Source organism: Pinus tabuliformis, chromosome 9 (assembly GCF_031772625.1).
Source record: "Pinus tabuliformis cultivar Carrire ecotype Pingquan chromosome 9, CPIR1, whole genome shotgun sequence".
Lineage (NCBI taxonomy): Eukaryota > Viridiplantae > Streptophyta > Pinopsida > Pinales > Pinaceae > Pinus > Pinus tabuliformis.
Genome location: NC_142307.1, coordinates 624,034,931 through 624,049,699, shown reverse-complemented (window position 1 = coordinate 624,049,699; position 14,769 = coordinate 624,034,931). Strand labels below are relative to the sequence as shown.

At 38.2% G+C, this 14,769-nt stretch overlaps 1 protein-coding gene across 2 annotated transcripts in view; it reads right to left on the bottom strand.

Annotated features, from left to right (window-relative positions):
• The window catches only part of LOC149150150 (pectin acetylesterase 8-like), a 390,610-nt gene that overhangs the window by 148,672 nt on the left and 227,169 nt on the right, over window positions 1-14,769 (bottom strand). For both annotated transcript variants that reach the window (XM_089445213.1, XM_089445212.1), the window contains one exon: window positions 12,860-12,984. In XM_089445213.1, the coding sequence (XP_089301339.1) occupies window positions 12,860-12,984 (125 nt within the window). The remainder of the gene's footprint in view (window positions 1-12,859; window positions 12,985-14,769) is intronic.

Sequence of the window (14,769 nt, the reverse complement as noted above, 5' to 3'; positions counted from 1 at the left end):
TAGTGTATATGAATCTGAGTATGAAAATGAAAAAGTATCTGATTTGCTAACACTGATTCACCCCCCCCCCTCTCAGTATTATTTTCAACAGAAAGTGACTTACATCTAGTTTAATTGAGCTCCATGCTTCTTCTGGAGTGATATTCTTTAAAACCTTAGTAGGAGTGTGATTTACTATGTAATTTACATAGTTAATTGCTTCTGCCCAAAAATTAAGACTAAGTCCTTTAGGTTGAAGCATACAATTAGCCATTTCCTTGAAGGTGTGATTCTTCCTTTTAGCTACAACATTTTGTTGTGGAGTATATGGAACAGTATGTTGCAATTGAATTCCATGCTCAGTGCAAAAGTTGATGAATTTGTTGTTAACATATTCTCCGCCATTATCAAATCTTAGCTTAAGAATTTGATGTCCAGATTGTTTCTCAACAAAGGCCTTAAAGGCCAAGAACATGTTAAAGACTTCACTCTTGAGTTTTAAGAAGTATACCCAAGCGTGTTTGGAAAAATCATCAATGAAAGTTAAGAAATACTTGTAGCCAGAGAATGAGACAACTGGAAGTGGACCACATAAATCACTATGCACAAGCTGTAAAGGGGCTGAAGCATGTCAAGAGGCACATTTTTCAAAACTATCCCAATGATGTTTTCCGAGTACACATCCGGAACAAACACCATCTCTGCAAGATACCATAGGAAGACATGTCACCATATTTTCTTTACATAGATTTTGAAGGGAGCGATAGTTTAAGTGACCAAATCGCTCATGCCAAAGTTTGCTCACTTCATCATTATGAGCAACAAATACCGAGGGAAGAGTTGATGACCCAAAGTTGTTAAACTTATACAACCTTGTAGAATCATTAGCAATTCCAGTAGCTAAAATCTGTCTAGGATCTCTTAGGTCCTTAATTACAACATCATGAGGTGAAAATTCAACGGTTTTACCTTCACCTGAATGAGTTATCTGATATATAGATAGAAGGTTGTAGGATAAGGTAGGAACACATAATACATCATTAAATTGACCATTGTCTAGATGAATAGTTCCAGTCCCTACAACACTAAGAGATCTATCATCACCAACATAGGCACCTCTCACATGTGCGAGAATTAGGGCTGCAGTGTTGTCACACTATGCCTACCAACATACACCAAGAAGGAACTCGGATGATCAAGAGAAGGAATGAATATCCTTAGGTGAAGATATCACTAAGTAAAAGTATCTCTTCTAGAAGATCTACTTAAAGTGGAAGGAAGAACGAAGTGTCGGAAGAAGGACGAAGTGCCGAAAGGAGGTAGACAAAGTGTCAGGGAAACATAGTGCAAAGAGAAGGAAGGAATTGACTTGTGATTGGAGGATCTTCTAGTCAAGAGTCTAGGGTTTGGCATTGATCAAGAAATAAGCTTCAATAAGAGAATCTTACCGTAGGGTTTTCCTCTCAAGAAAAGAGAGGTTTTGGCCCTGGCAGAGAGCCAACATCTTGCGTTCTTGTTTTATGTTTTGATAGCAGTTTGATGAAGCACACACACATGCATTAATAACAGAAGAATAAGATTAAGATAACAAAAGACAAATTGTAAAAAGACTTCACAAATTGTTATCTAGTCTCGAAGAACCACTTTGCACCTAATTGCCCTAGATTCTTCAACATGGTATCAGAACTGAGGTGACACATCAAGAAAAAGGGCAACTCAAGAACACTCATTAAGGAAAAGCATTTAGAAGGATGAAGCATCAAGCCAAATCTACTCGAGGAAAAGAAGGCCTACCATCTATCGTTCATCAAGGAAGACTACAAAGAAAGAAGAAGAGCCTTCTATAAAGGCACCTACAAAGAAGAGCAGATCAAGAAGGGACCTACATCAAGCTACAAGTCATCAAGCAAGTCCACTTGGAGTAGGCAACTTGAAGAGCATCAAGATCTATGGAAGGCAAGCCATCAAGTCTTCAAGGAGGAAGCAAATCTATTACATCTCAAAAATCTATCAAGAGGGTATCTGTCCCCTTCTGAATATACATCAATGTTTGCAAGGAAAGCAACAAATTGGTAGGTACCAATAACTTTCTTGCATGGAAGAAGAGGATTGATCTACTTCTCAAGGAGAATGAACTTCTAGAACATATCAAAGGGAATATCACTATCCCTGCTAAGGAACAAACTCAAGCCTTAGCTAAGTACAATAAGGATGAGACAAGAGCACAAAGGATTCTAATAGAATCAATCAAAGACTCTCTCATTCCTTATGTCTCCAAATATGAAACATCAAAAGAAATTTATGATAAGCTAGTAGACCTATTCTCGGTATCCACAACCGGAGAAGTAATATCTCTAAGGTGTGAATTGTACAAGATGAAAATAAAAAAGGAAGGAATAGCTCCCTACTTCATAAAAATCACTGAAATGAGAGATCAACTTCAAGAGCTTGGGGAAGTCATGTCTGACAGAGAGATGACAACTGTAGTACTCAATGCTCTACCTCAAATCAAGCATATATGCCAAGAAGGAAGCAACCACACTCAGTGAAATGTGGTCTCTATGCAGGACAGAGGAAACCAGACTTGAAGCAAAGGAAGATGTGGGATCAAAGGAGCAATAATTTGCTACCATGGCCAAGAGAAAGGGTAAATTTGGCAAATTTGGTCCATGAAGAACAAACAAAAAAGACATGTCCAAAATCCAATGCTATGGATGTCAAGAATAGGGACACTACAAAAGGAATTGCCCTAAGCTTAAGAAGGACAACAACAACAAAAGAAAGAGGGAAGAAGCTCACATTACTCAAGAGGTGAAATTTTTTATTTGTGGTAGCATCAGATGTGCTCTAGCCATGAAAATTGGTGGAAAGGCTAAGGCACATAAGATCTCCAAGACCCAGAAATTGTTTGGGGAAATTCCACCCGCTTGAAGAGATATTAAAATAATTAATATTTTTAATGGGGTTCCTAGGTCCAAACCTAGGAAAATTTAAATATTAATGGGTATTAATATAAAACTGGGTGAGAATGTTCTAAATGTCATGGATCAAGCCAAATCTAATCTTAGTCATTGATTAGGGACTTAATCTCAGTCGTTGAAAACTCAACAGGAAAAGTATAAGAGGGGCTTTGAGGGTTAGTTGGAGATACACCAAATTCATCAGTCAGTTTGATTTTTGGAGTGGGGTTTGTTGAAAGAATCGAACCAGTGATCTGTTGCAGTGAGGGGTAATTCGACAGAAAGTCGAGAGTACAAAGCAGAGAGGAAAAGATAGTGCCAGAGAGATAGCGCAGAGCCTGGGAAGGCTGATGCAAAGGCTAAGAGGGCCAACGTGGGTGACGCAGAGGGCCAGAGGGCTAACATAGACAGCCAAGAGGGTGACACAGAGGCATCAGTGGCTGTGCAGAGGCTAGCAGAGTTGACACAGGGCCAAGAGGCAACGCTTGAAGATTTTTGTGGGGCAGACTGGAGCTGAGAGGCAGATGCAGAGGGTGACACAATCTCTGGAGAGTGACATGGAGCATTGGAGAAGTTTGGAGCAGCTTTCGTTGTCCAGCTGAGAAACTGCCGTAGTTGCCGTGGGATCAATCATCCGGAACCTGATCAGGCGAAATATTTGTCTCTGAGGAGAGGTACTACTGCCAAGGAAAATCTTTGTTGGGTGAGCCATTTCTGGCACCTTAGTTGTACTCAGAAACTGCATAATAATAAAACCCTCATATCTGCTGCACTGGTTTTCCCGAGTTGGGTTTTTCCGGGGACGATTGTCCAAAAATAACGGTGTCCCTTGTGTGTTTGTCTCAGTTATTTTAGTTGTTGATTTGTATATTTGTGAAGGTTGCATTTGTGTTTATTTTAGGTATTTATATTTATAAATAACTTGTTAATGGAATAAACAAGTAGGAGAAATTAAACCAGATAATGCAATAGGGATTTCTAACGTGTCAGAATTAGAAATTTCAATAGAAAGAAGAAAAGAAGTAGAAAGAGGAAGATCCTCCAGATCTCTACTATGACTAAGTCAAACTCTTTACTTCAAGTCTTCCTTCCAGGTTTTCAGTAGGATAGGAGCATGTATAAAAAATTGCATGACTAGAAACATCTTCTAGAATCTAGAAGCATGAAGTACATAGAGTTCTAGATAATCATGAAGAAGTAGCATTTATAATGAGAAGAAAATGCATGGTTAGAAATATCTTGTAGAATATAGGGGCATGATAGGTATAGCTCAAGAAATTCATGTAGAAGGAGCATACCTAGAATACGACCTCATCCACTGTGAAAGAAAATTTGATCATGAATAAGAATCTTAGAAGACCTCCATCATCAAAAGGAAAGAAACATTTGAAGGCAAGGGTCTTCAAGATCCTATGATAAAATCTTCAAAAGACGATTCATGAATAAGAAGCAGATGTCTCATTGGGAATTCCATTCATGGGATTCAAGAAAAGGATGATATGCAGGCAAGCTAAGATGAAGCAACAAGGCCCACACCAAGGACAACCAAATGAAGCTAAGATGATCAAAGGAGAATCAAGATGAGTTATGTATGCATTAAATTTTAGTCATGTTAGCATTTGTATATTATTGGGTCATGGGAATAGTTCTATAACATGATCAAGTATGAAAGAATCTCTTTCACCAAGGACATGCTCGAAGGCATGTACTACATTGCAATGAAGGTCAACAAAAGAATATGCTCACATAAGGAGTATAAGATTGCTGACTAAGAAGCAAGAAGAAATGTTGACTAGTCCAGGAAGCAAGCAATGAAGAAATGCTCTCACAAGAAGCATAAGATGGTTGACCCATCTATCTAAGAAGAAGCAAATGAAGAAAGAGATCAAGCATGTGAAGAACACCATGATCATCGAGAATCACTATCTGACAAGATACTTTGAAGATATCTCCCGAAGAAGGTAGGACAACTCTGACAAAGGAAGGACCCTTGACACTTATGAAGGCCTTGGAGATATAAAAGATGCAGATAATTGATTCTACTCTACGAAGATGTCGTGATGAAGAAGCCATCCAGCAAAAGAAAAAGCAATGTTGAAGCAATATCAGGATGAAGTCATGATGGGCTACTAGGTCGAAGCATGTAAACAAGCAAGTACAACAAAGCATCCATGAGAAGAGTATTCTAAAGCATGGACAGATGACAAAGGAGTAGCCAGATGAAAAGAAAACCTTATGTATGGCAAGAAAGCCACTTTCCACGAAGGAAGCAATGACATGACAAACCAAGAAGGAAAGTGATCGATGGATGGTGCCCTACCTAGAAGAAGTTCGAACAAAGACTTCATGACATCAAAGAAAGGAAGGAGATCAAGCAGCTGAAGGACCCACGAAGAAGAAGTTGCTGATGAATGAAAGACTCCCTAATTAAGAGGGAGCTCTGACAAGTCCCTGATCAAAAGGGAGTTTTGGATCACCCCTGATTACAAAGCAGTGACAATTGTGTTTTTCCATTTCATGGGTCATGCACTAGACCAAGACTAACAGTTGTAAATCTAGATGAAGGCCATGAATGGAAATGTAGACACTAGATAGACACAACATTCTTTTCTTCACTTGGGAAGAAAGTATGGGAGAATTAGGTAATAATCTGGCATCTGATACTCTTTGAGGATGTGTAGGGCATCCAAGACAAGAGTAGGCAAGAGGACCGATATTCTATGAGGGTTGGCAACCCAAGATAAGAATAGTCCTAGAAGGTCATACTCAAAGAACACCCCACTAGGTATGTACCTTGAAAGACAATGATGAAGGTGTCTATAAATCATTGGTCAAACCAGCATTGTAGCTCATGATCTCATGAAGAGATGGAGTTGTTAGTCAAGGCCTTGCACTATGACAATGTTGACTGATATGATGCTATAACAGATGGATTGCAAATCCGATTTCTCTTATGTGAATTCTTTAGAAATTGATAATAGTCAAACACCTTGTAATATTGTATGAATACCTCCCTAGTTAAGAGGGAGTGCTGAAGGAAATGTAACTAGGTTCGGTCTTCATAAATGTACTTTTGATATTTGTACTTATTCAAGAAAAGAAATATTATTTTTATAATATATATCAAAGAGTTTCTTGCTCATTGAAATGGGTCTAGCACATTTTAATTGTTATAGGTGAGTCAAATAGTCAAAAGGAAATTTTGATGGCATTAAGGGCATGTGACACCATGAATGATTATGTATTAGGGTTAAGAGAATACCTCCAAGCAAAGTCAAGTCTCCTCCTATGCAAAGGCACCATCAAAGAAGCTCCTTCAAGCATGTTCCACCACCAAAGAAACCATTCGAAGTTTGCATAACAAGTCGGCCTACAAACAGTTAATATGTCAGCGTTCTATTCGGCCTAAAAGGAGGGACAGACCTCTATAAATAGAGGTTTCCCACTGCATTATAACGCACTGAAATATCTCTGAAATCAGCGAAGGGAAGTAGTCGAAAAAGAGAAGGGAAAGCCTAGTCTAAAGGGTCTCCAAGACAAGCGAAGGAAGGAGGAAGAAGGCTGAAGTGAAGAGGATTGTTTCTAGGGCTAGAAACAGTCACACATGCGAAGAAGAGGAGGGTAAGTCTGCGGGTATGACAGTAGGATCAAACAGTTCATGAATTAGTGTTGGTTGGGTTTGAAACTAGGCCTACAAGGCCTCCCAAGTCAAGCGAAGAAGCCTATCTCTCTAGCGAAGGAAAAGGACCCTAATTCTCTAGGGTACCTCTCACATGTGCGAGAATTAGGGCTGCAGTGTTGTCACACTAAGCCTACCACCATACATCAAGAAGGAACTTGGATGATCAAGAGAAGGAATGAATATCCTTAGGTGAAGGATATCACTAAGTAAAAGTATCTCTTCTAGAAGATTTACTTACAATGGAAGGAAGAACGAAGTGCCGGAACAAGGATGAAGTGCAGGAAGGAGGTAGACAAAGTGTCGGGGAAACATAGTGCAAAGAGAAGGAAGGACTTGACTTGTGCTTGGAGGATCTTCTAGTCAAGAATCTAGGGTTTGGCATTGATCAAGAAAGAAGCTTCAATAAGAGAAAATCTTACCGAAGGGTTTTCCTCTCAAGAGAAGAGAGGTTTTGGCCCTGGCAGAGAGCCAACATCTTGTGTTCTTGTTTTATGTTTTGATAGCAGTTTAATGAAGCACACACACACGCATTAATAAGAGAAGAAGAAGATTAAGCTAACAAAAGACAAATTGTAAAAAGACTTCACAAATTGTTATCTAGTCTCGAAGAATCATTCTACACCTAATTGCCCTAGATTCTTCAACAAAGACGAGCTAACACTGGTGATTATAAAGTTTGCCAAGCTTTAGCAGAAGAGTTGGAAAAGGATAAAATGGCATCGGGGAAGTCTGAAATTCCTGGCTTTGATAGGGCTGCAACTAAATTAAAAGAGCCTAAGGGTAAAAAAGTTAAAGAGTTTGATGATGATCCTATGCAAAAGTTGTTACAGAAACTTGAAAGCATGGAGCTTAACCAAGAAAAATTAATCTCTAACCATGCTAAGGAAATAAGTACTTTGCAGTCTAGGTTGATCCAAATGGAAAGAGCTCAAGCACAAAATTTCCAACCTAGGAATAACAATAAAAAGAAGCAATAATATTTGGCAGAGAAAAGGCCAATCTAGTGAGCAGAGACCTCCCAATCCACTTGAATCTGCAAATCAAGTGAATGAGGCTCTGCCTTATTGTAGGGCATGTGATGCTTTTCATGAAGTTTGTCCCACTATTTGGAGAATCGTTGATAGTGGAATGTTTGGGACAAATAATCAAGTCAATGTTGTTGGTAAAGAATATCATGTCTCAGGAAAATTGGGTAGAAGTTAAAAAGCATAGTCAAGAAATTAGACCTTTTACATCTTCCTATAGTATCCATAACTTTGGTCATGAGAAGGATGAGTTAGTTAAATTATTTGGTGAAAAGCCTTCACCAAAGCAAGTCTTGGAAATCGCTAAAGATAAAGGGCTGATCTGTGAAAGGAGAAATAAGGATCAAAATGATAATCAAATTAATTCTTGAAGTTTCAACCCTGGGTCAAGCTCTGGATTAAATATTGATTTGGGAGGATGGTTGAATAATTCAAAAATTTTGGTTCCTGTCACCGAAATAATGAAGATTCCCTCCCAAAAGGCCAAGTTATTAAGTTCCATTGAAGGTCATCATATCAATGTTGCTCAGACATGGGCTCCTAAGGTTGTCTATCGGTATGTTCCTATATATTTACAAAGTATGGACTCGGATAATAAAGAACATCAACCTTTCTTTATTACTTTGCTTGTGAATGGATATAGATTGTATAACTGCATGTTAGACTCTGGTGCTTCGGCTTGTGTTATGACCAAGAGAGTTATGGAACAACTTAACTTAAGAATTTCTAGGCCTTATTACAACATATGTGCCATGGATTCTAAGAAGATTGAAGTGCATGGGTTGATTAAGGACTTGCAAGTGCACCTATCTGTCTACCCTGACATTATGATTGTTATGGACATTGTTGTTCTTGATGTGCCTGATGCTTGGGGTATGCTATTATCTAGAAAATGGGCCTCTGATCTAGGAGGAAGCATTCAGATGAATTGGTCATATGCTATGATCCCTTCTCCTAGAGGTGATGGATTTGTTAGACTCAATAGAGAGCCTGAAAGGAGATTCCATGTTGAAGATCCTAAGAGTCCCCACAATGAAATAATAAAGGAACACACAAGCCTTGGGAATTATGTTATCTTGTCTAATTCTATAATTCCCCAAAGGTCAAGGTTGATGAGAAAATGGGTAATTTGAAAGATAAAAGTATGGTACATGTATTTTGACAGTGCTTCATCTAGGCATGTAAAGGTGTTGGAATAGTATTAAAATATCCCCTTGGTTTTGTTTTCAAAATTGCCTACAGATTGGAATTCGAAGCAACCAACAATGTTGCTAAATATGAAGCTTTGTTGTCGGGTCTAGAGTTGGCAAAGGTTTTAAGAGTTAAGCAACTTAGTATCAAGAGAGATTTTGACTTAGTTATCATGCAAATTAAAAAAAAAAAAAAAAAAAAAAAAAAAATTACATGTAAAAATCAAAGGTTGAAGAATTATCGAAACGTTGTATGAGATACTATGGAATACTTTGATGCCCTTGACCTTGAAGCTATCCCAAGAGAGCATAATAGTCTGGCAAATGAACTTGCTATAGCAGCTTCTACTTTGCAGTGATCAGATGAGTTAATAAAGGATAAAATAAAAATGGAAATTATTTTTAGACCTTCTGTTCCAGATAATTTAGAGCATTGGCAAGTTTTTAATGATGAAAAGCAAGTGATTCGTTTTCTTGATAATTTGGATGAATTTGAAAGTTTTCAGATAAATTCAAAGGAGGATGGATCTAATGATCATGAAGATATTGTAAATCCTACTCCGAGGAATGTTGTTAGTTTAGAACAGCACTTTGACAGGCATGATGCTACAAGGACGAAAGAGGAAAATAAAATGGATCCTGGCGAATTCATTGAAGTAAACATTGGTACCTCTAGTGATCCCAAAATTGTCAAAATTGGTAAGGGTACTAATGATGAAGAAAGGAAGAAGTTAACCAATTTACTTCATGAATATCGGGATGTTTTAGCTTTTTCTTATGATGAATTAAAGGGTTATAGGGAAGATGTCATGGAGCACACTATCCCTTTGAAAGATGAAAATGCTAAACCTTTCCATCAAAAGCTTAGGAAAATAAATCCTAAGTTGGCTCCTTTAGTCTAGAAAGAGCTTTCAAAGATGCTTGCAGCCAGCATTATTGCGCAAACTAGGCATTTGACATGGTGTTCGAACCTGGTGATTGTTAGAAAGAAAAATGGAATGATTAGACTTTGTGTTGACTTTAGGAACCTTAATCTAGCATGTATGAAGGATAATTACCCTTTTCCAAACATGGAGACCATGTTGTGAAGAGTAACTAGTTCAGGAATGATGTCAATACTAGATGGTTTTTCTGGGTAAAATCAAGTATGGGTTAAGAAAGAAGATCGGCACAAAACTACTTTCACAACACAATGGGGTACATTTGAATATATCAGAATGCAGTTTGGATTAACCAATGATAGGGCTACTTTTCAAAGGGCCATGGACTATGACTTTAAGGATTTAATCAGAAAAATTATTGAAATTTATTAGGATGATCTTACAGTTTTCTCCAAGGATTTTATCAGTCATATAGGTCATCTTAGGCAAGTTTTTGACAAGTGTTGAGAGTTTGGGATTTCCTTGAATCCGGATAAGTCTGTTTTTGCAGTAACTGAAGGGAAATTACTTGGTCACATCATTTCCAAAGATGGGATCAAAATTGATCCTGAAAGAGTTGAGGCAATCCAAAAGATTCCTCTTCCCCATAATATTAAGTCCCTTCAATCTTTCCTTGGAAAAACAAATGTTCTTAGAAGGTTTATTCCAAAATATGCAGAAGTAGCCAAGCCCATTCAAAGTCTTCTGAAGAAGGATGTAATTTTTTTATGGAAAGAAGACAGCAAAAAGGCCTTTCAGGAAATCAAGGGTATTATTGCCAAAGCTCCTGTGTTAGTTAGTCCTAACTATTCAAAGCATTTCATGATTTTCTCTTTCGCTTCTAAAGATACCATTGCTGGTGTCTTATTATAGAAATATAAGGAAGGTCACGAACAGCCTATTGCTTTCATAAGTAGAGCTCTTCAGAACTCGGAATCGAATTACACTACCATGGAAAAGCAGTCCTATGCCCTGGCCAAGTCTCTTAAGCATTTCAAGACGTATGTGGGTTATTCTAAAATCATTGCTTTCATTCCACATTCTGTTGTTAAAGATATGTTAACTCATACTAATTGCTTAGGGACTCATGCTAGGTAGGTGGGTTATTAAAATCCAAGAATATGACTTGGAGATTAGACCCACCAAGTTTGTCAAAGGTCAAGGATTGGCTTAAATGTTGACTGAAGGAAATGAGAAAGTTCTTGGTTTGATTTGTCTTAATGATTCATCTTCACCTGAGCTGCAAATATTAGGAGAGCATGAGTGGTACAAGGATATCATTTATTACTTGTTGAATCTTACATGTCCTAACCATTTAATCGCTCATAGAAGAAGAGCCCTTAGATTAAAAGCAACTAAGTATTGCCTTATGAAGGATAACCTCGTATGGAGAAATCCTGAGGGTATAATACTTAGGTGTGTTAATGAAGTCGAGTCCAAAAAATTAATTTTTGAGTTTCATTCGGGATTTTGTGGTGGTCATTATGCTGCCAGAACTACTGCTCACAAAATTCTTAGAGTTGGCTATTATTGGCCTTCAATCTTTGTTGATGTGCATAAATTTGTTAGAAGTTGCCAAGCCTGTCAACTATTCACTGGGAAACAAATGCTAGCTTCCCTACCGCTACAACCTCTGGTTGTGGAGGCACCTTTTCAGCATTGGGGTCTAGATTTCATAGGGAAATTCCATGAAAATTCTAGCAATGGCTACTCATGGATTTTGGCTGCTACTGATTACTTTACAAAATGGGTTGAAGGCATTCCTACTAAGAATGCCACTGAAAAGGTCATTATGGACTTTATTGAAAATCAAATCATTACTAGATTTGGTGTCCCAGCCAAGATCACTACCGACAATGCCAAAGCTTTTAGTTCCACTGAATTTTCATCTTTTTGTTTTAAGTATGGCATTGTATTATCTCATTCATCTAACTACTATCCTCAGGGTAATGGCCTGGCTGAATCAAGTAACAAAAATCTTATAACCATTATCAAGAAATATTTGGAGATAATAAGCAATCTTAGGACTGCAAAATCAAGTATGCTTTATGGACAGAATTTTGATCACTCACAAAGGTAATAGTTAGGATTTTGCTCCAGGGCATCAAAATACGCTTAGTCCTCTGCAAGACTTGGCTAATCTATCAATCCCATAGACTCCACCAACCCAAGGACTAGGCATTGGCCTTGTCTAATAAGTGATCAACCTTTATCTTACCCACAACTTAAATTTTGCACATTTTCTCTCTCTTATTTCGGCCCTCTCAAAGGTATGCAACCTCAATTAGGGCCTAGTGTAAAATTTCCTAAGAGATATTTTTGGCATTGGAAGGATTCAACATCAAGAATAGTAGTGGTTGCCTCAAAATCATTCCTCTTGGTGGCTAATCCTTTTGTTTTTCTCCATAATTTCTCTTGCCCTAGCTATTTTGCCCTAGGAGAAAACCTAGTTTGGTTAAGCTTCAACTTGAGAGCTTCTTGAAGGTTTCATGTGCCATTGTCTTACCGGAATACAATGTTGGAAACCTTTTCTTGGTACCTTGACCTTGGACCATTCCATTTTATATGCCATTAATCAAGCCCTAGGTCAAGCATGCCTTAGCTTGGCCTCTCTAAGGGAAACGAATTACCTCTTCTAATTGTGAACCTTGTGCAAAAGTTGAACCGTCCTTTAGAAGCCTATTGTGTCACCTTAAACCTCTAAGCATAGAACATCTCTTGTGGGTGACCTACATACCAGGACTCCTCCCATTGATGAAAATCCATAAAGAGTAGGGGGTAGTGGATGTGGTGACAGTGGGCCACTATGTTATTGTTGTCATTCCATCTAGTACTTTCCTTGTAGGTTACCCCTGTAAAAGACCTGCTAGATTTCGCTGCAACAAGACCAGGGACGCATCAGTGAGTAATAGACAATGTCCTAATTTAATCATCAGTGTTTAATCATCAGTGCACACTTTGAATGAAGAAAATCAATCTCCAAGTGATAGCTTTTTTACTGCATCTATTTTAATTGATATTGTTCAATGGAATCATTGGCTGCAAGATGGTAAATAATAATCTAGGAATAGAAATATGCAAAAAAATGAATTAATGTCCTTACATATCCATGAAAAATCCAGCATCTCCAAGGCATTTGACTTTGGCATGTCTACCAAAAAGCTCTTTGAAATTATCACAATGTAGAAAAGATGCCAAACCACCAGCAGAGCATCCAGAAAGAAGACCCTGAAAGATATTCCATTTAACTTGTGATTATCATAATTATAAAATAAGTGTTGCAATTACATGAATCAAATTAATAATGAAACACAGTTGCCAAAAGACTCACGAAATTAACTTTTAATATTCATTTTTTTATTATAAATATTATGAAACCTTACTTAGAAAAAGGAAATATGCTCTCTATTGTCTGGCAATGATTTGTTGTTTTTTCTAAAAGTATGTTGCTTCTCTTAGAAGCCATTGAATAGCTACATAAGATCATGTGCAAGTCACATACTATTATGGCATAGGTTAAAACTTAAAATGCAAAAGAAGGGAACAAATGATTAAGAAAGTAAATATAGTACTTAGAGTCAATATTACAATTTAATTAGGATAGACAGTTAAAATATCTAAACAAAAAAGGTGGTTAGTTAGCTTCTGAGATTACTCGGAGAGTGCTTACACCATGCTGGGGGGTACTTCATGTAATGTGGGGTGCATGGTATATGGATGACCCTTGGTCACATCATGATGGATATGCATGTGAGAGGTGGGTCACTCATTGATTACTACATGGAGAACTTGCATGAGTGCTTATGTCACATTTTTTGTTAGAGTGTTGGAGTCCTAAACCGTATTGGTAACTTCCTCATCTAGTGTGCACATGGAGGTTGGTTGCTTGTTGGAGAGGACACCTTGTATTAGAGCAGTGTTGGGCATTCAAAGGGAGCATGTTAAGCCCTAAATGGCATAGGCACACTTGGAACGTTTGGATGTGTTGATTTGTATAGCTTGGGGGGCACTCCCACAACCCTAGGGTACTGGGTTTGTGAGGAGATGACCCACAAAAGGGCTTTGTGGGCAGTGTACCCAAGAGATGGGTTTTGTACCCAAAGTTGTGGGTACGAAACCAAGTGGAGAAAATGTTATTTTATTTATTGATGCATGAGGGCACCCTTGATGGACTAAGGGGCACCTACAACATCATGATGTCACTAAATCAAATGGAATGAATCTCATTTCTTATGATAGTTGGGGTTTTGCCTAGAAAGTTCAAGTCGGTTTGGGTTTAACTCATGCCCCTTGAGGGCTAGACATTACCCTCATAGAATGCTATAAGAAGAGGTCAGACAGGATCATTTGAAAACATACATATGAGCATCTTTCCTCAAGACAAATCTGCCCAAGTGGAGATCGAATACCTCAGGAGCCGCAGATCCAAAAGAGGGACGATTTGGAGCAAGGACAGTCTAGTTCAAGTATGAAATGAAGGTTGAGTTAGCTCTGATTTGTGGAAGCTTATCCCTGTGAAATTCAGCCCTAGATTCGAGGCTTGTTTGGCATGTTTGGGGGTCACTTTCTGTTATTGATTCATGCCCTAGTTAGGGCTTTCTTTTGTGGCACGCAGCCCTTGTAATGTCTGTTCAGAGGTCTGGAAGCCTTGCTCTAATTTTCTGTGTGGGGGATAGAGGGCAGAGACCCTAAGAAGGAGACATATGCATGTGAGTTAAGTCGTGGATTCTGAGTATCTTGCGTAGAGGTCCTATACATATGTATGTCCTGAAGTGAGCTGAAAACTAGTTCCTAGTATTGTACAGAAGTGTGAGTTAAAGGGCAGAGTATAAGGGTAATACAGTGAAGAAAAGAAAGGGATGGCGTGGAACAGATTTATTGGAGGAAAGTGCTTGTTGGAAGGTCTATACTAAAGGGTTTAGGACAACAATTTGTGTTCCCTAGATAGGACCTCTTCTATGTAGGATAGCCACATTGAAGATTGCACAGAAGTCTGGCTAATTGGCTATTTTC